Source organism: Varanus komodoensis, unplaced genomic scaffold (genome assembly GCF_004798865.1).
Source record: "Varanus komodoensis strain SLA01 unplaced genomic scaffold, ASM479886v1 scaffold23, whole genome shotgun sequence".
Lineage (NCBI taxonomy): Eukaryota > Metazoa > Chordata > Lepidosauria > Squamata > Varanidae > Varanus > Varanus komodoensis.
In genome coordinates, this window is record NW_025335627.1 from 9,439,818 (window position 1) to 9,467,153 (window position 27,336).

General features: G+C 47.0%; 1 protein-coding gene and 3 non-coding genes across 5 annotated transcripts; all 4 read left to right on the forward strand.

The window, feature by feature from the left end:
- The first annotated feature begins 1,040 nt into the window (after positions 1 to 1,040).
- On the forward strand, positions 1,041 to 26,573 carry NOP58 (NOP58 ribonucleoprotein). 2 transcript variants are annotated; one of them, XM_044431948.1, is made up of 15 exons: positions 1,041 to 1,164; positions 1,997 to 2,073; positions 2,853 to 2,905; positions 4,163 to 4,287; positions 5,142 to 5,278; positions 6,598 to 6,662; positions 8,553 to 8,687; positions 10,907 to 11,052; positions 14,129 to 14,255; positions 15,447 to 15,610; positions 17,289 to 17,423; positions 19,033 to 19,094; positions 21,458 to 21,585; positions 25,017 to 25,171; positions 26,154 to 26,573. In XM_044431948.1, exons 1-15 carry the CDS (start codon positions 1,120 to 1,122, stop codon positions 26,208 to 26,210), a joined length of 1,611 nt encoding a protein of 536 aa, XP_044287883.1. In that variant the 5' UTR covers positions 1,041 to 1,119; the 3' UTR covers positions 26,211 to 26,573. The 2 variants fall into 2 exon arrangements, with proteins under 2 accessions (XP_044287883.1, XP_044287884.1); XM_044431949.1 differs by lacking the exons at positions 1,041 to 1,164; positions 1,997 to 2,073; positions 2,853 to 2,905 and having other exon boundaries at positions 4,193 to 4,287; positions 5,117 to 5,278.
- LOC123024448 lies at positions 3,954 to 4,043 on the forward strand. The gene has a single exon (XR_006414929.1). It is a non-coding gene; the product is annotated as a small nucleolar RNA SNORD70 (small nucleolar RNA).
- Positions 11,920 to 12,006, forward strand: LOC123024444. Its single transcript, XR_006414925.1, has one exon. It is a non-coding gene; the product is annotated as a small nucleolar RNA SNORD11B (small nucleolar RNA).
- LOC123024443 lies at positions 14,558 to 14,644 on the forward strand. The gene has a single exon (XR_006414924.1). It is a non-coding gene; the product is annotated as a small nucleolar RNA SNORD11 (small nucleolar RNA).
- Positions 26,574 to 27,336: the final 763 nt, after the last annotated feature.

The window sequence follows — 27,336 nt, forward strand, 5'->3', positions numbered from 1 at the left end:
TTCCTTGTCCTTTGCCAAAGAAGACTGTCACACCGATCCGCAATTCAGAGGCTCGGAAATCAGTTTCTTGTCAGGGCAAATAGGTGTATTTACAATTGAATGCATGAATCCATGGGAGCTTAAGAAGGAACACCTCATGTTAATTTCCTTAGGGTTATATAGAATACACAAAAGGGGAGTGAATACAATACACAGGAAGGTGATTGGATACTTTGATATGGATAGGAAAGTGATTGGATACGTCACAGCACCATAAAGAAAAGTTACATTTCACTCTAATTAGATGCCTTTGACAGGCCTTCTAAACTAGTTACCTTGAACAGGCTGGCCAAGTTAAGTAAACAAAAAGGTTACATGTGTGAACTTACAGGGTTAGGGAGGCACTTTAGCAAGCCTATAAAACAGAGATTACACTTTGACAGTTACCCACTAATGGGGTGGGGTCATCTGGTCTTCACCACCAAACACCGAGGCATCTTTTGCTGTGTTTATGGCAAGGCAGTGAGGTGGGATGGTAAGAATTGCTTTTCTGAGTACAAGGACGTTTAAACTGCCGCCCTGCAATGCTCCGCACAGTGCTCACTTTTGGTTCTCATCTCTCAAGGTTACCATCCACCCTTTGCGTAGAAGAGCAGGTGAAGGATCCAGTATTAACGCTGAACACTCACATAAAATAAACCAGCCTAGGAAAAATCATTTTCCATTTTAGGGGTTGAAAGAAGCATGCCCTCTAGTCTCCGCTTCCAAGTTTGTTCGCTCACTGGATGAGCCGCTTCCGCCCCACGCTTATAACTTTTCCCTCACTCCAGAAGGAGGAAACTTTTTCAGATGAAAAACTTTTTTTACTGAAATGCAACAGTTCTTATCGGGGAGCGAAAAAGACTCGTTCCCACAGATCCTGCCCCGCATATGGCGAAACGTGAGCCGGGATTCCAGCGCGGAAACACGTCGGAAACGGCCTCCGCTCGTCCCCTTCCGCTTTCCCAGAAGGCCCCGCGAATCGCTTCCGCGCTGCGGGCCAAGGCGCCCTTCCGGCCTCGTGGTGGAGGCGCTGCGAGATTGGGTGCAGCGGTGCTTGCCCTTCCCGCGCTCTCCTGCTCGGCCCGCGCCGCCATCGCCATGCTCGTCCTGTTCGAGACCGCGGCGGGGTATGCCATATTCAAGGTGAGCGCGGCACCGCGAGTGGGGCAGCCACGTGCTGCCCCGTCGGGCAGGGCTGCGCTGCGCTGCGCTGCGCTGCGCTGCGAGCGGCGCAAGTGTGATGGGGGGGGGGGCGAGGAGAGAGGCGCGGAAAGGCGGGCGCATGGGGACCAGGGGCGCCCCCCACCTCTGTTGAAGCCCGCGCAAGTGGCAAAGCTCTTCCCCGACTGCATCGCTTCCTGGCGGGGATCTTAGTTTTTTACCGCGAAAATTGAGAAAGAATTAAACTGCCCCCTGCCCGGCATGTTCAAGCTGTGTCCCGCGTCTTGCTAGTAATGTGCGGGGCATCGTGGTGACGATTACCGTATTTCTGTATAGCTTTTCCAAGCGGGCAGCGCATTGCCACGTGTGTTGTCCTTAGCACAGCAGTATGTGGTTGCTATCGACTTGAAAAGTGATGCTTGACGGGTTGGGAAAGGGGTGCTGGTGGCCAGTTTTCTCTTTGCCAGGAAGGCTGGTTAAAAGATCTGGAATATCAGATTAGCTGAATTCTATGGACAAGACCCTATGGATTTTTAGACTTACAACTCTCAGCATTCCTGATTCTGCAGTGTTGCCTGAGGAATGCTGGGAGTTCTATGACTGAACTTTGTCAAAACATTCCTTTCAAATAAACAATTCAGTAGCACATATTCCCAGTTGAAGGCTGAGAAAAAGGTGGTGGGTGTGATGGAGTCTGCATTGGCTCATGTGCTTACCTAGTGAAAACTCAAATCTTTGTTCATTTTTATTTGGCGGGTGGAGGCGGGCTGGATGTTATTTGTGTTTAATTAGCTTTACTGTCTGCCTGCTACAGGTTTTGGATGAGAAGAAGCTCCAAGAAATTGATAGCTTATGGAAAGAATTTGAAACTCCTGAAAAAGCGAATAAAGTGTAAGCAAGTTTTTGTAGAATTAGAAAGTTCTTGTAATAACATAGTTTGCTGACCACTGAAGGGAGGGCCTAGTCTTCTAGCTACAAAAATGCTAGGTTGGATCCTGCCATGCAGCCGTGTCAGAGAGAGCTTGGTTGGAGGGGAAAGGCTTGTTATGTCATTAAGCTTGAAGGACAAGTTACTCCAAAATGGGGTTAGCTGTCAAACCAGAAATGTTATACTCAATTGTGTGAGGCAGGTTAAGTATGCAGAAATGGCATAATAAATAGTCTTAAATAATAAACTAGACCCTGCTGATAACTAATACTTACATAGTATGTTTCCTATATTCCTAGAGTGCTCCATTGTCTTGGTAATTGTTACACATGGTTCTGTAAGATAGGTTGTTGTTATCTCCATTTTACTTATGGGTGGCTAGAGCTGAAAGAAAGAACTTGCCTGAGGCTACCTGGTTGAGTTCATTGCTGAACATGAGCTAAAGAATTCCAGGAACATGTGTGTGTTCCTAGCTACAAAACACACCTGAATATTTGAAACGTGGCTTGGAAGAAGGGGAGCTATTAGTCTTTCAGTCTTAATAGGTATCATTTTTCTGTCCTCCCATAGAAGGGACATTGACCTGGTGGACCATTTTTTTTGGTTAAACAGCTGCAGATTTTGGGAAAACCAAACACTACCAGTGTATCTCACATTATCTAGTGCCTTGCGTTTTTGTAGACAGTAATAGTCACTTAGTTTCTCATGTTCTTACCAGTAGTGTGTGATTTTTTTTCTCTAGCGTGAAACTGAAACACTTTGAGAAGTTTCAAGATACAACAGAAGCTCTTGCAGGTAACTTGAGAGTTAAAATGTACTGTTATTACTTTTTTAAATCTTTTAGGCTGCCGTTGAGACACACTCTTTCTGCTCAGGGGCTGAATTCTTTTCAGATAAATTCTCAGAGACTACATTCTTGTAGATAGGGCTGAGCATATAAAAGGCCCAACATATTTTAGCTTAAATGTGATTGGCAAAAAGGGTAGTGCTAGGGAAAGGAAGGTAGCTATCTGGGGAACTAAAGCCAAGGGTCTGCATTGAGACCACAAGAAATTGGGATTTGGCCTCCCAGGCTGAGGCTCCCACCCTGCTTTAAGGGAAAAACCCTATTTGCTGACTTCTAGTAGTCTGTAAACTATCAAACACAACGTTTTGAAATACACATAGGAAATAAGAACCAACGGGTTAAACTGAAATGCAAGTGTTCACATTTCTTAGGGGTAACATCTAAAAGTAGTTTCACTCAATGCTGAGGAAAGCAATGTAAAAGTAATCCATTGAGGAAGGATATATTTGTGTGGCTTTCCTACAGGGTGGTGGTGAAGGGGCCTGCAGCACTGCAGGAGGCAGTGGGCAGGCAGCATTGCTAAAAAAAATCCCCTGCCCTTGTCCTTGCCAGCCTTATTGCTTTTGGGGGGGCAGGTATGCAAGGAGGGCTTCAGAAGAGGACCTCCCAGTGTAGGTGTGGTGAGGGGTTGAGAGCAGTAACTTGGCCACAGACTGTTTCAGGCTTTAAGTGTTAAAAAGTTTTCCTGTGAAATGGGGCTCAGGAATACACGGGCAAGGAATGTAGCTGGCTCGGTTTTGGGGTTGCATCCAGTGGCAGCGTCCTGCCAGCAGGAGGGACTCACTTGCAGAACAGATTTGGGATATGTGGGGAGAGGGCCTGTGGGAGATAAGAAGGGATGAGATCCAGGGGGATTTTCCCACTCTCTTCTGGACAGCCATCTGAGTGGGATGGTGCAACATGGTGTCCTGCAACCCAGTGTTGCTGGCTAAGGGTGATGAGAGTTGTTATTGAATCTGGCTAGGGGAGGCTGAAAGAGAGTAAAATATTCATGGCCCAACTGTTGTCAATGATGCATTCTTCATGAAACTGAATCTCTGTGATTGCATGTTAAGTTTTCGTCACTACCACTGAGACAACAGATGGAAATAAATGTCCAGCAACGGCCGCGCAGTACCTTATTTTGTTCCACATTATGTTTTCCTTAACAAGGAATGTGAAAAGAATGTAAAGACTTTTTGCAATATTCTTTTCTCTCCTCAAAGCATCCACAGCCCTGGTGGAAGGCAAGATTAGCAAAAACTTGAAGAAAATCTTAAAGAAGATAGTAGCCAAAGATGCCCATGAACAGTTGGCTGTAGCAGATGCCAAACTCGGAGGTGTGATCAAGGTAAGCCCTGATATTTTATGTGCCCTAGGTGGGAGGGCTTACTCTGAGATTATGTGCTTGGAGACCTTTGGCAATGGTTACAGCTCAATAGGTGGGAGTGGGGTTGCAAAAATTATTAGTATTGATCTCATCATCATCCAGAAGTGAACTTTTCCCTGCATCTTGAACTGAGTGGTGCATAAAGCCTTAGCCTGTGGTGGATTTTAGGCTCTTCTGTACAACTGCTGGTGTGCTGGGACTCATCTACCTCATCATCATCATTGGGTAGAATCCAGATTTAGTCATTTGTAAGAATAGAGCAGTTCTAGATGCTGCACAAGGCTAAAAAGCAGGATGATCTTTGCTCATAATCTTCTGGATGTTGTATCAAAGGAAAATGAATAGGGAGGGAAGAGGAAAACAAGCACATTCAGATATAGGATCTTGATGTTTTAATAAGCACCTATGATAATGTTTATAAGTATAGATTACTGGTAGCACATTTTTCAGGATTGTCTTTTGGATTTCTTGTTTCTTGTGGAATTTTAGTTCAGAAGCATGGGAATATATAAAAACATTGCCAGGGAAAGCTTTGTATTTATTGTCAATATGAGATGCAAGAAACACTAAACTTAGTTCTTTTGGATCTAATTCTGTGGCATATCTGAGATGGTCTGCTGACTTAATGAAATTGCCAGAATACTTAGATAAGCTAGGTAATCCTAGCTGGGACTTGCTAGATCTGCTTGTTGGTTTTGCCACCCTTGGAAAACCTTAAATTTGTTTCACGTGGGACTCTGAACACAGATATCTTTGCTGCTGCAGTAACATTGTCCACCCTTTTCATCAGGATGCGTATCTCCAATTCTCTGCAGGATAAGCTGAACTTAAGTTGTATCCACAGTCCAATGGTCACGGAACTGATGAGAGGCATTCGCTCCCAGATGGAAGGGCTTATCACCGGTCTTCCATCACGGGAGATGGCAGCTATGTGTTTAGGACTGGCACACAGGTAATATGTCACTTTTTCCAGCTCCAGTCCATTCATTTCTTTGCTGTATGTCATCCACTCACCAAACTGGTCGACTGCCACTTCAGTAATTTCAGCCAGCATGGCTTGTGTACAAGTGGAGTGTCCCTGCCTAGAGATACTGTTATGCTTGGGATGGGGATGGGAAATTTGACATTGTAATCCAACACGTATTGAGGGAGGCACCCTGGTTGAGGGAGGCAAGGCAAGACAGTTGTATGTCTGTGTTCTTCAGGGTGCTGCGTAAGTGAAGTGGGTTGTAAGCTTAGGCACGAGGGCCTAATCACAGCACCTAGTGGTGACCTTTGGGATTCTGTGGGATTGCTTCACAGGGGGATGCATGGCTAAGTTTCAAACACTTGTGCTTCCAGGGAGAATTACACAGCAAACACAATGGAGGCCCAAACTTTGCTGCACCTTCAACCAGTAGCTTTCTGTGCTGGTGCAAGACTTAACATTGTAAAAGTGCTTCTAAAATAAGTGTGCTCTTATACTTATCCAAAAAGCTTTTAAACATGCCATCAAGATTTGTCTGAAAAATAGTGTGTATAGAATGAAGACTGCACCAATCCAGTGGACAGTCATTAACAGTTAGATCTCAGGGGCTGGCATTCAGGTCATTTCTTGTCCATGTTCCAGTCTGATGCTCTGCCTGCTCGTTAGCCTTGGATTTCCATTCATAGTAATCCATGTTACAAGGTTATGTTGCCTGTTTGTAAATTCCATTGTACACTGCACATGCAGCTGAGAACATGGTCAGTTACTGGCCAGAAGAGGTCCTGTCTTTTGGTTGCATTTTGCAGGGGCCTGCCTGTATTTTCCTAAATAAAGTGATCTGCATCTATTTTGGAATGCCCCATTTCAGCTGCTTTTGTGACAAATAATTACACAGTTCTACCCCTTTGTAATTGGATCTAGAATTTTGCAATTTAAGTGTATAGACCTGGTTGAAGTGATCACAGCACCATGTGTGCTGGGCAGCTTTTGAATGTTCAAGTAGCTGCTGCGTCATGTCGCCTGGATCCAGCAGTACTTGAGTTTTTTGAGGGTTAAACCATTTTTTGCTTAAACCATGAATTAACCCTAAAGGGGGCCATGGATTACATAAACCACAGTGGGAGGCTTGATTCTGCAAACCAGCCTACACAGATGTTCAGCTGGACCCACTGATGTACAAAACACAATGGGAAAAGACATCCTTCCCCTGCAGTAAATAGTGCCTCTCTTGGTTGGAGGGAAGAGAAGCAAGTGTGTTACCAGACTGGGTATCATATTGCTTACTTCTGTATGTCTGTTTTCAGCCTTTCTCGATACAAGCTGAAGTTCAGCCCAGACAAAGTGGATACCATGATCGTCCAAGCAATCTGTGAGTATGATCCAAAGTTAACTACCTCAGTGACAATGCAAATGCTTGTTCACTTTTTTAAATTCTTCGTATTGGGATTCATAGATGTGCACTGCAGCCTGCCAGTAGGGAAAGCTTTTTTAGTTTTGTTAACTCTTGTAAAGGTTCAGAACCCTACATAAGAAAAGCCATGCTAAACCAGACCAAAAGTCCATTCAGTCCAGCACACCATACACACACTGGCAATCCCTACAGGACCGCTCAAGCAGGGTGGGTGCAAGAGCTCCTCCTGCCCGAGCTCCTCAGCAACTCATGCACACAGGCAGGCTGCTTCTGGTGAGGGAGGCAGCACATGGCCAGCAAGGGGAGTAGCCACTAACAGCCTTCCCCCTCGTGAATGTGTCTCATCCCTTTTTAAAGCCCTCCAGATTGGCAGTTTCCACTTCCTGTGGCAGTAGATCCCATAGTTTAACTACATACTGGGTGAAGAAGTTCTTTTTTCTGTGCTAAACCTCCCACTGCTGAGCTTCATGGAATGACCCTCAGTTTGAGTGTTATATAGAAGCGAGAAAAAATCCACATTGGAGGTGGGGAGACAAGGGCCCAACCCTATAACCATTATAGGACCCAGATTTTTTTTTTTTTTTAAAGGAGAGAAACCATTGTATTAAAAATAGGGCAAGCATTAAGTAAAGCTGCACCTGAATATGCAGGCCAGAATCTTGGCAGCCCGTCTGTGAGAACCAGCCATTTGGATGAGAGGACACATGCAGAGGGGTTGCTGCCCATTCAGGGAGTGGCTGCCATGATGTGCACAGCTGGTGCCGAACACTCATTTCCAGAAAAAACAAAGCAGTAAACCTTTCAGAAGAGGCTACTTGGCCAAGAACCTGAGGGCAAGGCAGAAACGTGGTCTGAGATCCAAAACATAAAAGCATTTTTTACAAACCCAAGTAAAAAGATGGTGCAGGAAACCAGTGCTTCAATGTGTAGTGTGCCAGTTTCCCATTTAAAACATTCTTAATAGTCCTGCTGGCAGGCAGTGCTTGTTGCCAGCAGCTGGGTTCTCTGGAGTTTAAAAGTGTCCTAGGACACGGGCACTTCATGTACCTTCATCTCTTGGGGTGAGATCTCAGGCAAGATGCAGGGCTGTGGCTGGCTGGCCACCTGCCTCTGTTGATAGGGACACTGACTGTGTGAGCGGCATGCGGGGCACGTCTGCTTGGGCATGTGACCACAGCTTTGCTAACGCATGCAGGAGGGGGGGGATGGATGGGAGTAACACTCGGGCACTATGGCGAGGGCCATGCCTGTCCTCTGGTCAGAAAATGAAATTGATAGTGGTTGTAGTTCGTTGGACATCGCTAGAAAAAATTTAAATAAATAAAATACGTTCTGGAGAATGAAGAATGCAGTGTTTGCCTGCCTTCTTCAGGCAGTGTGGTATGCAAGCTTCAGTGCTGGATGGGGCTTGGGAGACACAGGTTCCAGTCCCCAGGCAGCCGTGGAGCTGGACTTTGGCCCAGTCAGCTTACTGGCCTAACCCAACAGGGTTGTTGTGAGGATAAGACAGCTATGTAAGCCACCTTGGATTCCTCACAAGAGGAGGAAAAGTGGGGTATAAATGTACTAATAATCCTAATACCTGTAGTAAAGGCTGCTACTTCATTGTGCCTACTAGATATAATTAAGCAAAAGTATTCTGACATAGCTAGAGCTCCTTCTGTAAGGTCTGTTGCTTCTTTGAAATCCTCTGACACCTTTAATTGCCTAGTCTATTGGCATAGTGGTTCAAATTACATGACATATATTGGCCACAGCTCTAAGATTCCTCTTTCTGGGGATATTCTCAAGGGGGGGCATATCTAAAGGGGGCCCCAACTAACACTTTATTATTTTTGTTCCCACCAGCCCTTCTTGATGACTTGGACAAAGAACTGAATAATTATATCATGCGCTGTAGAGAATGGTACGGCTGGCATTTTCCTGAACTGGGCAAAATTATCACAGACAATCTAACATACTGTAAATGTGTACGGAAAATTGGTGAGTCACGCTAAGCCCTGTAGCTCAATTAGGAAGTACATGGAGGCTTTGCTGCCATGGGTTTTATTGAGGTGCACTTGTGGGCAGATCATAAACACACAAAGTACAAGGCATAAAATGAGCTGTGCCGGTGGACAGACGTGGTTTCAGCTAAAGGTGCCTGGCTGCATTGTAGCCTGTTTATAAAACTGTGTCCTATTTCCATGAAATTACCCATTTTCTGTTTGCCTCGTGTAGCCATCAACTATTTGGGTAGTTTGTCTGCCAATGTAATGCTTTTCAATTAATTAATTATATTTAGACCTTTGTATACCATCCATCAACAAAAACAAAGGCTCCTTGGATGGTTTACAGCATTAAACAACAATAACATACACATTCACAAAAATAGCAAATCAGAGAAAAATATCACACCCACAGTATGCCCACCGCAAACTCACAGCAACCGCACCCAGATCATTCCGGAGGCATAGCAGCAATATCCCTACCCTAAAAACCCATTCTGAGATAAAATACAGTATAAAAATGTGGATAAAAATTTTACTTGTTAAAATATTGGGTAAATGAAAGGTTTTTGGTGCCACCAAAAGGAATACAGAGCAGGCACCAGGCACACCACTTTATGGAGCTGGTTCCATATCCAGGTGTCACAACCAAAAAGACCCTTCCCCTAGTACCCACCCTCTTTACTTCCTTTAGAGGGGGCTCCCTGAGAAGCACCTCGAATGATGACCTCCAGCTCTGGGTGAGTACATACGGGAAGATGGCAGTAAACCTGGCCCCAAAGCATTTAGGGCTTTAAATATTAGTGTTGTTAGGGCCTGGTCTTCAACTGGTAACCACTGCAGTTTAAGAGGACTGGTGAGATGTGTTCATGTACCGTAGGCCATGGGTCCTCAAACTATGGCCCGGTGCTGAATCCTGCCTGCCATGGGCATTTATCTGGCCCACCTCGGAGGTTTTCAACATGCCGCACGTGCATGCCGCTGCCCGCCTCATCCCCCTCCGTGGGGAGGTGGCGGCGGCTTGCTCACGAGGAGATTGGTTTGGACTCGCTTGGAGAAACCGATTTGCAAGCGAGCAAGCCGCTGCATCACATGCCCACCGTGCCCACCCCTGCCTTGCCTCGCCTGCGCTCCCTGCTCCCCCACTTCAGCACCTGCACACCCCACTCGCACCGCCTTTCTGGCCCATGCCCAGCACCGGCACCTTTCAGCTGGCCCCCTGGTGAAAAGGTTTGAGGACCCCTGATGTAGGCCAATCCAGAAGTCTCCAGACTGTTTTCAAAGGCAGCCCCATGATGGGTGTATTTCAGCAGTCCAAATGAGAGGTTACCAAATTCTCGATCACTGTTGCTAGGCTTTGCTTGTAGGTGGTAAATCAGCCTGTGCTGATAGAAGGTGCTCTTACTCAACGAGTCCACCTGTGACTCCAGTGATAATTCAGGAACACTCCCAAACTACGAACTCTGCCCTTTCGCGAGAGTGCAGTCCCATCCAGGACAGTTCGAAAATTTCCCAACAAGCCTCCTACCAGCAGTGCCTGTGTCTTATCTGGATTCAGTCTGTTTATTGGCCCTCATCCAGTTCATTACCAGCCCCAGACACTGATTCAGAGAGGCCACTGCCTCACCTGGGTTTGATGAAAAAGAGAGGTATTGCTGAGTGTCATCTGCATATTGATGACACATCAGTCCCCACCTCCTGATTACCTCCCCCAGAAGTTTCATGTAGAAGTTGAAGAGCATGGGGGATAAGACAGAGCCCTGTGGTACTCCATGGCATAATTGCCATGGCACAGAGCGATAATCCCCCAGCACCACCTTCTGGAATCGGCTGGTCAGCTAGGAGCAGAACCACTGCAAAGCAGTACCTCCTACTCCCAACTCAACCAGCCTATCCAGAAGGATACCATGGCCAATGCTATCGAAAGTCGCAGTATCAATTCTGCCTGCATTTTCCCATGTTGTGCAGTGGCTTGTTTTATGGCAATGAAAGTGTAGCATTTTCTCATGTAATTAAGAGAAAAAGCAGTCTGTGCCAGAAGCATTCAAACAAGTCTTTAAAGCAGTGAAAAATCTGCCTGTTCTCTGTGTGTCCCTTTCACGCCTGACCTCATGCAGGATGTGCATGGGGTCACAAAGGGAAGCTTCTGGCTTGTTTAAAACTTCATTTTTGTTGCTGTTTGGCCTTATTCCTGTTTTGTATTTGTCACCCCAGGAGACAGAAAAAACTTTTCCTGTTCTGATCTGTCTGAAGTCCTTCCTGAGGAAGTTGAAGAGGAGGTGAAAGCAGCTGCTGAGATCTCCATGGGGACTGAAGTGTCGGAAGAAGACATCAGCAACATACAGCACCTCTGTGACCAGGTGACGGTGTAGGAAAGGGGAAAATGCCAATCTGGCAATCCATAGCTGGTTTTTTTAAAGGATTGCATGAGAAAGGTCATGTCCTGTGTCATTTATAACCCTTTCACAATCCCTTTAAAACACCCTAAAGGCCACTCGTGAAGTTGGATGCGTTTTAAATCTGAAGCACTCCAGTCTGACTGGATGGAGCCTGTTTGAGCCTTCGTACCCCAGCTAAATGAGCCTTTCCTATGTATATAACGCCCTCCCATTTCTCATTACTTTACAGGAGCTGTGATTGCACCTCTTAAGTAACCACAGTTGCCTGGTCCATCTCAACAGGGTGACTGTGTTTACTGACTTTGCAACAAGCCAGGATTGTGGGGTGTTTCTAGATAGAATGGTCCGGGGGCATTGTGCAGCTCTTCTGGCCTTGTTTCCTTCATGTATTCTTCACTGTAAGAGAAAAGATGGCCAAACTGTTGCGAAACGTGGGGGAGGGTTGCAAGTGGAAGACGGCGACATCTGGGCACTGCAGCTAATTCCAGGGAGAGGGACTGCATGATGGGGGAAAATCCTGATCTAGAAGCAGCTGATTGGCTTTGTTTGAATATTCCAGCACTTCCTGAAGCTACGCACCTTGCTGCAGACCAAATGATGCAAGAAGCTGCAGCGAGCAGTTTTGTGGCTTGATTGCTTGTGCTGTGGGCAGAGAGGTGCTGGGCAGCATGCATGGGCAGAAAAATTAGTTCATATTGTGCATTACTGAGCTAGGATTTAATTAGACAATCCAGTGCTGGGCTGGTGGTCAAACATTTGTGGAGCTGACCATTCCGGGATCAGTTTGAAGGAAGCTGTTTTTAGGAGGGGCTTTCAGGGGGACGATCTTGATGGCAGTGATGATTCCTGTGAAGATGCTTTCCTGATGTCTGAAGCATGAGGGCTGCACAGTCACTACCTCTTCTGATGCCATCTCAAACAGCTAACATAGGGGAACCGGGAGAGTCCTCAGCATGAGAACTTGACCATACAGGATGGTTCTCCTCTGCTGAGATCTATGGAAGCAGGGCCGGAACATAGCTTAAGAAATTGGAATGGTATCTTCATGGTTAGACTGCTGCATTGCCAGGAGAACAGGCGCTCAACGTGGACTTCCTGCAGAACTTGCACTTAAGTTCCTTACATCCACGTTGAAAGACTAGTGCAGTGAAACCTTGGCTCATGAACTCAATCCGTTCCAGGACTTTGGTCGTGACCCAAATTGGTCATGAGCCAAGTCAAATTTCCCCATAAGGTTCAATGTAAATAAGGTTAATCTGTTCTGTAACTATTTTTTTAAATAGTTTTACCTTTAAAAGGTAAAGCAAAGTGACAAAGAGCAACAAAGATCGCGGCCATCTTTCCACCCTCCCCCGAACATGAGCACGGTCATCTCCCCGCCCCTCCCGCATGAACGTGATCATGCCCGTCATCCCTGCACGCACCTGTCATCCTGGCGCGCTGGGGAGAGAGACGGGTGTGAACATGGGTGTGCTCAGGGAGGAGACGGGTGCAATCATGCGGGGGGTGGGAGAGATGGCCAAGATCGTGGTTGCGCTCCTGCAGGAAAGGCGGGTGCAATATCGGCCATCTCCCCCCCGACCCCAGCACTATCGTGACCATCTCCCCATTGGGGAGGGAGAGATGGCCGCGATCGTGGCTGCCACTCAATGCGGAGTTCACAACCGAAGTCAAAATTTTCATGAAATTTTTGTTCACGAACGCCTTGGTTCACGACCAAATTGGGTCGTGAACAAAAATTTCATGAAAATTTTGACTTCGGTTGTGAACTCCGCATTGGGTAGCGGCCGCGATCGCCGCCATCTCCCCCCCTCCCCTCATGGGGAGATGGCCACAGTCCCAGTCGCGTTCGTGCAGGAAAGGCTGTGCTGTGCTGCGTCCGTCTTTCCTGCAGGAGTGCGCCCGTGATCACGCATGTCCCTGCACGAACACAACTGTGATAGTGGTCATCATGGGGGGGGGGGGGAGATGACCACGTTTGTGCTGGTTGTGGGGAGGGGGGGAGATGGCCGAGATTGCGCCCGTCTTTCCTGCAGGAGTGCACCCGTGCCAGGATTTTTTGAGAAGCACCACCCCAACATAACTGTAACAAACAGAGTGTTAAATCTGATGAACGATAACATTTCCCATTTCTGGAGGGTTATGCAGCGCAATGAAAAACAAGTGACTTATGGACAGATTTTTCACCAAAATTGACCCTGCAGCTAAGAGACAAAGAAGAGAGGAAACCCCTGGAGGGGGACTCTCCCACAAAACAATAATCTCCCCCCCCCCACCTAGGTTAGTGTTCTCCACAAAATACAATACTTTGCTGTTCTTTGTCACTTTGTTTCACATTTTTCTGATTAAAAAATAGCTACAGAACAGATTAACCTTATTTACATAGAACCTTATGGGGAAATTTGACTTGGCTCGCGACCAAAAATTGGCTCACAACCACATTTGGAGGGGCCAGAATGGATTAACCTTATGTACATTGAATCTTATGGGGAAATTTGACTTGGGTCACAACCAGAGTCGTGGAACGGATTAAGTTTGTGAGCCAAGGTACCACCGTATAAGGTCTGTGGGAAGTAGAGACCTGGAGTGAGGCTCTTGAGTTGAGACCCAGTGCTTCAGCTGTGGCCAAATGAGTCACTTAAGAACTAAACTGAAGGAAGGAAGTTGTCTGGATGGGGCCCTCACCCAACAATATTTATGCTGTGGAAGGAGGCCCTGCCCCAGTGGGGCTCAGTGGGATGTGGCAAGGATCACAGGACCACCCCGGACGAGTTCAGTGGGCTTTTCATGTGGGATTCCAAAATTCTCCTTTGAGACACGAGCAGATTTTTACCCTTGCATTTCTGGGCTGCTGTGTTGTGACTTGTTCGTTTGTGCCTCTACTGTGGCAGGATTTCTGTCAGAAAAGCAATTTACAAATAATAGAAATAATAAGATTAGCTAAACAAGCACAAGTGCCTGCCTCATTTGTAACTGCTTGGCTTGCGGCAACTTTCCTGAGCAGGGCTTGACCAGCCTCGCTCTTTCCTTCTTCTAGGTGATTGAGATCTCAGACTATCGTGCCCAGCTGTATGATTATCTGAAGAACAGAATGATGGCCATTGCACCGAACCTCACGGTCATGGTGGGAGAGCTGGTTGGAGCCAGGCTTATCGCTCACGCAGGTAGGCTCAGCTGCCAGGCTGAGTGTGCTCTGGGTTGGCTGGGGGAACATAAACAGGCTCCGTCCTCCACCTTATATCGTTGACAGGGTGTTGGTGAAGGGACTGGTCCTGCTTGGCAAACCTGGTGTCCTCCAGGCATGTTGGGCAGCAGAGTGTCCCCAGCTCGCGTGACAAAGGATGGGATTGGCAGCCCAGCTCACCTTGAGGTTCAGGAAGGCTGGGGTAGGACCTGCTCCACTGAGGGTGACCCTCTTGGTATTGCTGTAGTTCAGGATTGTGTCAACACCGGCAGGTGCCTAGAAGTAGTCTGTGATGATTGCACTCTGAAGTTTGCCTGATTTCCGCTTGGAATGTGAAGGCAACTGTAGTCACTACCTCTTCTGAGACACTTCCTAAGCCCTGCGCTCTCCTCCATCATCCTGACCATTGATCACGCTGGCTGGGGTGATGGGTGTTGGAGTCTGAAACATCAATAGGGTGCCAGATTGGGGAAGGATGGTTTGAGGGGTTACCTTGGGTACTTGTCTGGGACGTTCACTTTGGGAGCTCTTGCCTTAGAGCATTTCGTGTGACCCTACTGTCTGTTGAGAACATGTTGCCAGCTGCCTTTGGACGGACCTGCGCAGTTCTCATGTGCAGGTTGCTCTTCAAGACCCACCTCTCCCCAAAACTGGCCAGCCAATCCACAATAGCGTGTCCAGTTTGATGGGCTTCCCACGGTGCTATCTAGTGTGCTGTCTATTTTGGTTTGGGTGGCATCACACTTTCTGTCAGCTGCTTCACACTGCTGTAGCAAGTGGTATGTCAAAATAGTAAATAAGTTGCTTATGTCTTGTGATGAGGTGTAAAGGAAGCTGGGCTTGTTTGGTTGCTCCCCATTCCCAGAAGTTGCATCTGCTACTTGGGATGCAATTCTACATGTGCTTAGTCAGAAAAAAGTCCCACAATTACTAGTGATCACCAGCCAGCGTGGACTTTTCGGGGGACGTTTTCTCTGTCTCAACATGCACAGGATTGTATCCTTACAGTATTACCTTCTGATTGGTTCACTTGCTAGAGCTCTGCAGTCCATCCTGGGCATTGTTTTGCTATATTAAGTTATATGCAACCACAGAGCTCAGTTCCTTGTCAGGGCCTATTTCTCAGAGGCTCTTTGTTCTTATCTACTCCTGCTGCAACTCTTCTACTCAGGCTCCCTGCTGAATCTGGCCAAGCACCCTGCATCAACAGTTCAGATTCTTGGCGCAGAAAAAGCCCTCTTTAGAGCACTGAAGACAAAACGTGATACGCCCAAGTTTGGTCTGATTTATCACGCTTCTCTCGTGGGGCAGACAACAGCGAAAAACAAAGGGAAGGTGAGCTGTCCTAAAATGTTTTCCAGTATGCCTGTTCCGAAGCAGCCATGATGTGGGAGCTCTTGTGAGAAAGCCTGTGAGGTGTCTCTTTGCTGTGAGGAAGAATGGACAGCGATGGAAACGAGGCTTTTAGAGGAGAGCGAGCCTCTTCAGGATGTTAAGATTAGGCTATGCCTCCCCACTGCCACACCATGTCAAATTTTTAAAAAGACACTTGGAGTGGCTGTGGGACATCAGCAGGGTCAGAAATTGGCTTGTCACAGTGGAGCACGAAAAGGGATAAAATGGCCACCCTGGATCCCTTCTGTTTCTTTATGTGAAGAACCTTTGCAAACAATTCTCGGAAGTAGCATTGCCCACCCTGGCTTGAAGGCTCCACTCAGTTTTCAGTGACACTTGTTCAGTTTGTCTATTGTTTCTCAAGCCTCTTGAGCACCATCCTGTCGCAAATGTATTCTGCCTCAGGGAGCTCCACCTTCTTCATCTGAACATTCCCACATGCAGCCAGCTGGTGCAATCCAGGATTTCTGTGCTGCTGTATAAACCCAGAGCTAGTGCTAGAAATGGAACAGGCCACGGCCTCTAATCCTGAAGCCTGAAGTAGGCCATACATGGGGAATGATCACCTGAACCAGGCAGCAGCACTGCCTGAGCGCCTCCCTCCCTCCCTCCCGGATCTGGCTGGGTTGATGAGAGCAGTGGGCGTGTAGTCAGCTGCAGAAGTTCCACCTGGATGACTGAAGGCTTGTTGCTTGGAGGTATAGCTGGCTGGGGAACTTGGCATGTGCAGCCAGTTCAGGTCTCTTGTGCCCCAGTGGCTCTGCTACACTTTGAGATAGCTTATCAACAGATGGCTTCACCTTTTATAAAGGCAGCCAGTGGTGATGCATAACAAAATCTGGGTTTTTGTGGCATCAGAGCTACAAAAATAGTGCAGGCCATTCCCAAGGTACAAACGACCTGCCATAAAGCCTATTAATTTTAGAAAATTATTGTGGAAAATCGTCATCACCATAGAGTGGAAGTGGGAAGGGAGAGGGAGACATCCAAAGCAGGCCTTCCTGCCCCGCCCATCCATAAGGGGAAAATGTTCTGACATTTCCTTGCTGCAAAAAGGAAGTGCTGGTGAGTTTGGGAGGGCTAGAGGTATTTCCACTCGCATGGGGGTCCTCCACCCCTAACCCTGGCGAGTGGAGAGCTGACTATACATGACCCAACTCACTTGCAAATTTGACGGAAAGATTAATGGTGGTTTTCTCAGGAGCGGAACTCATTCTTAACCCAGGGACTGCTTGTATGAGGAAATGCAAGTAGTAGACCTACTGCAAGGACAAGTGGGAATCTTATTATGCACATTTCTTATTTTTTTAAAGAACTTGATGTAAAAATGGTTAAATATGCTACGTCTGTGTACTTTTCAGTCTGTAATTATTTTTTCTTGTTGAGGCCAATGGGTGAAGCACTCCATATTTGAACAAATAGAGAACTTATTCTGTAATACTAGTTGAAAACATATTTGCCTCGAAATCCTAGAGACTGTTTGATGAAGCTTTAAGAGGAATACTGCTGTTTTTGCCTAAATTACTGTCTGAGCTTCTCTGGCTCTTCCTTGCACTAGCATGACATGATCAGCCTGTACTGAGTTTCACTGAGGCATATTAACTTGGATTCCTGCCAGATTTCGCGGATGCTGGCCGCAAAGACAGCCTTGACAATTCGCTACGATGCACTTGGGGAGAGCACCAGCGCAGAGATGGGGGCTGAGAACAGACTGAAAGTGGAAACAAGGCTGCGGCACTTGGAGGAAAAAGGGGTAAGTCAGTCACCAGGCTATTTCCCAGTCTGGTGACTGATTACTTATTGGGATACTTGTGGGCTGCCTTTTATTGAAAATGCAAACCAGAAAGTGGGGAGGGATTTGCTTGCATTCCCACGCTAGGCACCCCTGACTTACTTATTTACTTATTTATTTGTATTTATTTTTCAATTTATAGCCTGCCTTTTTCCTATAAAGGGCTCAAGGCAGCTTACATCATTCTCCTCCTCCATCTTATCCCCACAACAACAACCCTGTGAGGGAGGTTGGGCTGAGAGTCTGTGGCTGGCCCAAAGTCACCCAGTTGGCTCCATGGCTGAGCGGGGACTAGAACCAGATCGTCTGAGTCCCAGTCCCATGCCCTTCACCACTACACCACACTGGCTCTGACTTCCTTCCTTCCTTCCTTGGATACCTGTGGGTGTGTTTGGAGATGATGGTGGTACAGTCCATCACACCTCTGTAAGGCAGCTGCCTCTCATCGGCCACTAGCTGGTGGAGCGAGTCACTGAAGCCGTTGCTTCTCAGTTGCCTTCCAGTAGGTCTGATTTTGCAGCTGGTAGCAAGATGCAGCATGCTTTACTTCCTGTATTGTACAGAAGCAAGGGGAGGTATGCCAGGAAAAGCTCTCTGGCATGAGAAGAAATGCCTTTTCTATATGAGTGGATCAGCAGGGGATTGGCCATGGTGCAAGCTGGGCCACTGAGAGTTCGTGGTTAATTGTAGGTGGGAAGGTTATGGAGCTGGGATGTGGCCTTATGCCAGAATCCTGGAATTAGACCCAGTGTAGAGGTTTACTGAATGACTGGCACCCTAAGCAGAATTTGGGAGGGGATGGTATGGAGGGACTACTTGCCACATCGAGTTCCAAAATGGCTTCCACTTGGGTGTGGCATGAGGGGGACCGCCAGACACTGGGCTACTGCAGGTAGGTGGAAAAGATTGTGGTGCAGAGAACTGAGGGAGAGGGACTGAATGCGCTGCAGCTGGGCCAGCAGAGTTCTTCAGCATGGTGTATGACTGTGGCTTTACATCTGATGGTTGGGTGGCAAACCTTTCAAGTTTCACGTAGGAAGCTGGTGGGCTTTTCTCTCTTGTATAGCATGGACATCTTCATTTACTCAATAACTACAGCTGCCTGACCAAGCCGCTTGGTCTTCAGCTGTGCAGACTCAAGATCAAGCAGTTTTCTTCAGGGATTCAGAACTGGCCTCCTGTAGAAATTGACACAAAAGGCTGATCAGTCTGAAACAAGTTGCCAGTACTGCAAAACTTTGCTTAACCTGACCTTCCTCAACTTGCCCTCCAGATGTTTTGAACTCTTAACTTCCATCAGCCCCAGCCACCAAGGTCTAGTCCAAACACCTGGAGGGTGCCATGTTGGGGAAGGCTGATTTAACCCAATGTTTATTTCTTCACCCCTGTGGGTGGGAAGCATTTTGTTACCCAGACATTAGGAAATTGCTCTCATTTCTTTCTGTTTTTCCCATGTGCACTCCCATACTCAATTTTAATCTTTTTCAAGGGCTGTGCTGGTTGTGACAGTTTTTGATAATAATTACTGTGAGTTGTTTGTTTTTCATAGCTGTGACTTTTCTTCCCTTAGATAAGACGGATAAGTGGCACAGGAAAAGCCTTGGCCAGAGCAGACAAATATCAGCACAAGAGGTGGGTAACTGTGTGTTCACTTGACCCACTTGTAGGTTTTGTTTGTTTTCTGCTCAAGTACTCAAGTTTTAAGTTTGCTGGGCTAAGGCAAATGCTCGTTTGGGCCAGTGCAAGTATCCCGAGTGCTACCTACCGTGCTTGCTTTTGGTGTATGTAGAGCTGGGTGGATAAATATCTCTCCAACAGTGTCTGAGTCAAGAGTTGCTGATATTCTGCTAGAACGGATAATGCCTGCTGTTCTGTTTTATGCAACAGGCCGAGGGCAGAGGGGAGAAAGAGCTTAAGGCCTGGGGTCTTTGGTATGATAGTTCTGAACACTGGTGTGCTCGCAGATGCCATTTCTGGTGTGTGCCAGCTTCCTCTGCCTCCTGCCTTTTGCTTTATTTCTTAAGGGCTTTTTAAGGATGCCCTTTTCCACTGGGAGCTTGCTGTCAAGCAAATGACTGCCCTCCAGCACCATCTGTATTTGGGGCCAGAAGAGGGGCTTGGTGATTTGGAGCTCGGATTCCACCTCTGTGGGGTGGTGGTTGTTATGTACTTTTCTATACCACCAGGAGCTGAAGCTTTCTGGGCAGTTTGCAATAATAATGATAGAATCATACACTCAAGTCTCCCATCCAGATTTAACCAGGTCTAACCCTGCTTAGCTTCCAAGATGAGGCAGGATCAGGCACTTCCAGCTATACAGAAGTTATATGTTTACTTCAGGCTATACAGAAGTTGTGTGTATGTGTGTATTGCTTTTAGTCCCACATTTTGGAAAATGGATGTGAGTGGTCATGTCATGGAGTTCATTTTGTGATGTGGTCATGACTTGCTTCCCATGGCAGCCATTTTGGGAGTGCTGACAACACCCCTCAGAATTCCAGATGTGCCCAATTCTTGATCTGGGTGTTTTCCTTGTTGCCTGTTGGATTTGGTAACCAACACACCGTCCAGGAACTACGCTTGTTTCCTAATAAGAATCAGGCAATTCACCCAGGACAGTTTCCTTTATGTGTGAGCTGCCACTGGATTCTGATCTGTGAGGAAATGCTGGTATGAAACTGACCATTTGTGGGTACAGCCAGCGACCCGTTTGGACAGTTGCAGCAGCATGTTTTCTAGCCATGGAGAGCCCTGGAATCCCAGAGGGCTTTGGCTATTGGGTGGCATAGAAATGACACAAATAAACAATACAGTCCCTTATATCCCAATTCATGCCAATCTTTCTCCAGACAGGAGATCCATTTTCAGAGGTGGCAGCTCTTCCACATGCCAGGTGCTGAGGACAAAAGAGGGTGGTTAGGACTGGCTGTGCCATTACACTGAGTGAGGTGGTCTCCCCTGGCGGTAGATGCTGGGAGGCAACAGCACAGTGCTGGAGGAGAGAGCTGGGTTTGCCAGGAGGCCTACCCTGTGCCCCCTGAGCTGGCCTGCTGCCTTCAGGGGTGGCAGAGGAGGCTTCCCCATCATCAGTATTGCCGAGAGAGATCATTTGCAGCCCTTTGTGGGGAAGCAGGAGCTCTGTTTTCTCAGGCAGTGGGCCTGTGGGTGCTCCGACTGACTTCCTGTCCAGGTTATGGGCTGGCGACTGTCCCAAATGGAACACTAGACTAGGGTGAATGCCTGGCCCAGTGCAGCTGTGGATTGCTCATATATTGCTCATCTGTTTTTAAGGTCAAGCAGTCAGGCTTGGGAAAGTCAGTTTTTAAAAAATGAGCTTGGAGCGCCTCCCTCCCCCTGGCTTTGGTGACCTGAAACCATGATTGCAAGCACACTCATTTTAAATGGAAAAAAGCCCTCCGTGCTTCCAAGACAGACATTGCTCCTGAATTGGTGTATTGGTCCTTGGCCACCCCATCCTTCTACCCAACCTTCCCCATCCTGGGGCCTTTCCAATGGTTGAAACATAACTCCCAGGACTCCTACCTGTCTTCTGTGACATAAGGACACCCTTGGGAAAAACAGTGCTGCTTCTGTGCCAAGCTGGTAGTGCTACAGAAATATTGAAAGAGACATGATGTGAAATCAGTGGGATCTTCAGATCCTCAGCCCCTCCACTGCATTTTAGACTGTGGGCCAAATTGAGTTTCCAGGACTCCCCAGATGACCATGCCCCATTCCCTTGCTTCTCCCAAGCATCCGTCATTTAGCAGCTTCAGTATGACGGTTCTGAACACTGGTGCGCTCGGCAGGAAAGAGTGTTGGGCTCCTACATGTTGGTATCTGATGTATTTCTTGGTTCTGCCCTCGCTGGGCTGCAGCCCACAGGAACTTCTCTGAAGGGGAATTCAACCCTTGCGCTGGAAGAGGTTGGCCACCCGCTTTGGAAATGCCGGGGCACTTGCCAGACAAGTTTGTGACAAATTTTTTCATTCCAGTGAAGTGAAGACATACGACCCTTCTGGAGAGTCCACACTCCCTCTGGTCCCAAAAAAGAGAAAAGAGGTGGAAGAAGATGAGACAGTGGTGCCAAAAGCAAAGAAGGCTAAAGTAGTAGAAATCAAAGGTTAGTTACTGGGGCCTCTCACCTCCGGGAGCCATAAGGGGTAGGCTCAACTTCCAGGGCCTTTGTGGCCCATTTGAATTGCTCTCTTCTGTTGGACAAGCTCAAGTGCTTGCCGCTGCCCTACCCAGCAACCAATTAAATCTCCCCGGAGCTTTCAATGGGTATGTTGGTTCCCCAGTCCTTTTAAAAGCCTCAATACTAGAACTTTTTACCTTATCTTTCCACTAACTGCCCAGTACCAGTACTTAAAAAGAGTTCCCTCTCCTGGGTTGTATCAGAAGGCATCCCCGTGCTGATGGAAGGCTCTTTGACTTGCCAGGGGCCTCTGTCAATGAAATGCAGAGGGAATTTACTTCTGTCAGTCCCTGCTTTGCCCTCCCATGCCCCCCCAGCCTAAATCTGTAGTGGATCAGATAATTGAAGAACCCCTTCAAATAGTGTGGGATACTTCAGGGACCGGAGGAGAAACTTCCACCTCCGTTCCATCAAAGAGGCTTCCATTAGCTACGCAGCCCCACCTCTGGGTGCTACTCTTCCCCACTCCCTTATATCAGTCAAGATAAAATTTGCAGCGGTTGATCTTTTGTATGTTTCTTCGGAAGCAGGCTGTGCCAGACAGGATTTGCATTGCACTCCAGCAACTGTGCCCATATTGTGGTTTTACATCGCTGCTTCTTTTTAAAATCCAGGTTGTGCACAGCGTAAGAACCAGTGAGAAAGTGTGGTCTGTTAAGAGGACCATGAAGTGGTTTGTGTGGCAGCCTGCTGCTTTCCTGTAGAATGATTTTACCATCTCCGTCTAAGGAGAAGGCTTTCTCAATGCCTCCCTTTGCTGCTTTTTGAAAGCTAAGCAGAGACGAACGTGGCATTGAGGCCTGAACGTTTTTGTTTTGTTAATCTCCTTTGTATTGGTACACGTTTGCCTGATCAAGGTAACAGCAGCACAAGAAACTTTTAAGTGAAAACATTTTGAAAATACTCCGTGTGGCCTTGAGCGTGAGACTAGGCTGTTAGCAGCTTCTGCCTTTAAAACAAAACATCCAACACAAAAGCTTGACTTTCTTTTGCCAGTACAAGCTTTAAGAAAAGAATGCACTTTAATATCTAGTTCACTAGGATATGTTGCACACTTATACATGCTTTATGCTTTTAAAGAAAGCAAGCCCAGGCTATCCACATCTGCACTAGTGGAAGCTGGTTTTTGCTGCCTGTTCAAATGTGCACCTTGTGGTCAATATGCACAGTTTTCTTATTTCACAGAACATACTGGTAGTCTTGAGGAGGCAAGTCAAAGAGCTCCACAGCACACTTAACCCCCCTTCCCCCAGATCTTGCAACTAGAGCCATCCATTGACCTCTGAGCCCCCCCCCCCACGGCGGCTGCATGGAAGCTTCCAAGTCTGTTTGCACAGCCAGGAGGGTTGAGATTTTATTAAAAGCTAAGATCCCATATCCTGCACTGTGCATGCAACCCCAGCGGTGAAGAAATACGCGTGGCTGGCTTCAATTGAAACGTTGTGGTTTTCTTATTAGTACTTCTTGCACTGTGTACAATCACAGTGTTCTCGGTTTCATTTGCAAGCAGCAGTGAGTTGGAAAGAAGGCCCTCCAGGCTGCCATGCTTGCTTTCTTCCAAGACAGGAAAAAGCCCTGGCTTCCCGTGTGCCTCAGTCCTCATTCTGTTTGGACATGAACATGTTGCGACCAGCACAAGCCCTTTCGGGACTTCTCAAAGGGCCTCCCCCCACCAACTCAGAAGCATTGGGAGCTGCAAAGTACAGCTGAAATGGTTGCCCATCATAGCACAGGGCACAGCTGGCACCTCAGCACCTGCAACAACAGGAGGAGTTCCCCACCTGCCTACTGAAAATTGGGGCCTCTTTCAGTCCCAGGGTGGAATTCAGTGCTGGAGAAGCTGGGGGAAGAGACATGTTCACATAATGGTGGGGCTAAAGGAAACAGAACAGCCAAAATACAGGAACTGGATGGGCCAAAGCTGACAAAGAGGCTTATAGGATTGGTGGTTGAAGGAGGTGGTGGGAATCCTGCAAGGCCGGGTTAGGGTCCCAGGAGGGCTGATGGCATCCATGCCTGAGATTCCCCACCCTGGTTCTATTAGAGGCTGGTGTGACTACTGCAGGTGTGCATGTCAAGGCAGCAGGTGCATTTGTCATGGCGGACATGGAGCCTGGGGACACTGGCTCATTGCTGGCTTCTCAGCACAGCATGTATGCCAGTTTTAACCTTTAAAAGCCCAGAAGGGGGGCTGCATCAAAGAGTCTCTCCTCCCACATTTCCCTACCGAGATAATAAGATCATCGCCTGATTGCTTGGCGTGCCCCTGTCAAAGGAAGCAAAGCGGGTGCTGAGGGGGTGGCACCTATGTTAGAGTTTTTGGCACCTGCTAAGGCCTCTTGATTGGCTCACTCATAATACGAGCTGTTTCCAGTGATATAACATCACTGCACTTTGATTGCTGCTACTTTTCCAATGCTTTTATGTGCTGGAAATGTTTCTGTTCTTTGCTGCTGACTTTATCGTGGTTGGATTATGTGCTGCTCTTACTCCTTATCTCCTTGTTATGTCTTCAGCATCTTGTGCGTTGCTCAGAGAACCTGGGCTCTTGGCCAGCTGAAAAAGCTAAACCAGAGGGCTGAATGACATGTATAGCTCAGCACTTGAATATGGCATGAGGGGCAGTGGAAATCAATGCCCTGGCATAGAGGAAAAAACTACCAGCAATTTCCCACACATTTGATGGAGTTGCCATATTCCCTCTTTTAAAGGATTCTTAAAGCATATGACCCTTTCTTCAGATGGAGTCACTGGATAGTCACATATCTACCATGTGCCACCCTGAGTTCCTGTACCTTAAAAACTCCTGGATGTCTGATGAGCAGTGAGACCCAGGTCACTCTGCTCTTCATCTCCCCAGCAACCATCTGTACAATAAGCACAGAAGTCTCCACAATTTTCTCTTCCTTGGGGAGCTGCCAGTGTCCAAACCTTGGCCAAAAGTGCTGTAAGACTTCTTCAGGTGGAGTTTTGGATGCCGTTTTTCATAATATCTTTTTTAGCACGGTTTTGTAATTTGTTTTTCTTGGTTTTGGAAGTGCTGTTCTTTGCCCAGAGTTCTGGGTGCGGGGAGTGTGAAAGAGCTGAAGTTGTGCCTTTCTCAGCAAAAGCACAAGAGTGTCATCAAAACTAAAAGGTGGATGAATGCATGCCCAGGACAGTGCAATATAGCCCAAAAGGTTGCATGTGAGCTCTCAGTTATACTTGAAAGGCTCCTGATAGGTTTCCTCAGTTTTGCTGAACTGATAGGTACATTTTTCTTGCTTTTATTAGCCTATACGCCCCTGTGGTTTAAAAATGTTTCCTGGGTGCTTTTGTTGAATGACAACCCCAGTCTTCATATTTCTTTTCCATAGAAGAAGAGGCGGAAGAGGAGGTGGATCAGGAGCAAGATGACAGAGAACATGTCAAGAAGAAGAAGAAGAAAAAGGAGAAGAAACAGAAAGCTCAGGAAGAGGCTGCTTTGGTAGAAGAAGAGGAAGAGGAGCCGTCGACTAGCACAGTAATGGAGGTAAAATGCCAGAGAAACTGTCTCTTTCAGCAGGTAGACCCCTACTTTGAGGATTAGGCTTAGGGAGGGCTAGCTCTACTCTTTATGTACACCCAGTCCTGAGATGTAAAAATTACCCAAATCTTTGCATCACTTTCTGCCCTAAATAGTTTTTATCCACTGAAATCTCAAGTGCAGTTGGAGCTTTGGGTAAATATAGACTGACTAGATATTCAGATACTTTGAATCACAGGAGTTGGCAGACTAACAGTCCTCCAGACTAGACAGAAGCTTTGCAGGATCTGCTGTGGCAGAGAGGGAGAGGAGCAGCCCTCTTGCACAATAAGTATTTGATGGAATTCTGCTGATCCCATCACCAGAAAAGAATGACCTCCATGTATCCTCCAGCCATGTCTCTTTTCAACAGCCCCCAACTTTCCATTCCTTGGAATCTGTCAAGGTCAGGATGGATTGAGTCTGGTGGAGAGCTAATCTTCTGTTCTTGTGAGTCATGGGCCCAACAGTGGCCTGTGTGTGCACTCTTGGTAGGCCAACAGCAGTCCAGAGGAGGCAATGCTATTTTATATGGGAAGGAAAGGAAGTCCCAGTGGTTAGCTTTCAGTGGGTGAGCATCTTGTCTCCATTTAATTCCCCCTCAAAAATGCCACAAGAGCCTGACTTTCTTAAGGCGAACATCCTCTGCATAAATTAAGGAAGAATGACTTTGTTCTGTTACAATGCTGAGAGATGAAAGCTTTCTATTGCCGAGTGCTGCTGACTCATTTCATTAGGGTTATATCGATGGTAACCATGGATTCCTGCAGTTCTTGGAGCTTCTCTGTCGAAAGAGATTAGCATGTAGAAATAGACTAGGATCATGCGTGCCTACTCATATCTCCCCTAAAGGGAAGAAGCCCCTTTGGTTGCTTTTTGAAAGTATTAATGACTAACTGTATATTTCATGTACCACCAAGTTCATTGTAGCCATGCTTATGATTTTCAGAGTACAGAAAAGAAGAAGAAGAAAAAGAAAAAAATTAAAGTAGAGCTAGAAGATTGAGTTTAAGAAGAGGAAGGCACAGTCTCCTTGGATGGTCGCATCACATTTGTTTTCCTGGAACACTGGCTTCTGAAGTATACTTTGACCCCTGGTTTGGGAAGACTGAGGAATTCAGTGCACTTCCTTGGGACCTTTTAAATAATACTCAGCTCTGTAGTTTAACTTCTTAGTTTAATCACTGCCCTGACAGTAGCTTTGGTTAGTAGTATGTTCTGTATTACTGTTACAGCAGGCCTCTTTAAGATGCTGACTTAGACTGAAAAAGCATTATATAAATGTTCTGAAATCAGTACATCACTTCTCAGTGGAAGAATTGCTTCCTGTGAGATTTTGAGTCTTACATAAAACATTACTACTTTTGTATGTTTGTGCATGTATCCATTTCTTCTGGAATACCTGAAATTCTAATTACATTAATTCAACTTTGTGAAATGTGGTAAGAGGCACTAAACGAACTTGTGAGGGGATTGGGCACGTGCGGTACCCCACAGTTCCAGTACACAAGGCTCAGCTGGCCAAGGCATTCTGGGAATGGTTCAGTCCATCTGAAGGGGTACCCAGTTGGGGAAAGCTGGCCTAGGGCCAAATGGGGTCGAAGTTCAGAGGGGTAGCACAAGACTGGCAGCAGGCAACCACTAGACTGACCAGGGGCCACCCTAGCTCCCAAGTCAATGGTTTGTTTATCTCTTACTGAGAAAGCAGCTTAGTTGTTTTCAGAGGAAGTTAGGCAAACTTGTAAAGGATGAGACTATGACTGCTACTAGTCCTCATGACTAAGTATTGCCTCCCTCAGAGGCAGGATGCCTCGCAGTATCAGTTGCTAGGAAAACAACAGTGAGAGAAGGTAGTTGCCCTCATGTCCTACTTAGGCTGTTCTGGTAGCGGATTAGCCACACTTAGGAGGCTAGACGAGGCAAAGTAATTGCACCATCCCACAGCATGAGTACTATTTGCAACCCCTGTCCCAGTGACAAACTAGAAATATGGTGTTACTTGCGTCTTTTAGAGTATAACATTTACTGGATGACATGGAATTGTGGATTCCATGTCCTTTGGCAGCTCCATGCCTGCTCCATGCTGCTCAAGGTCTGTCAGTGTTCTGAGCACTGGAGGGTGAGGCACATGC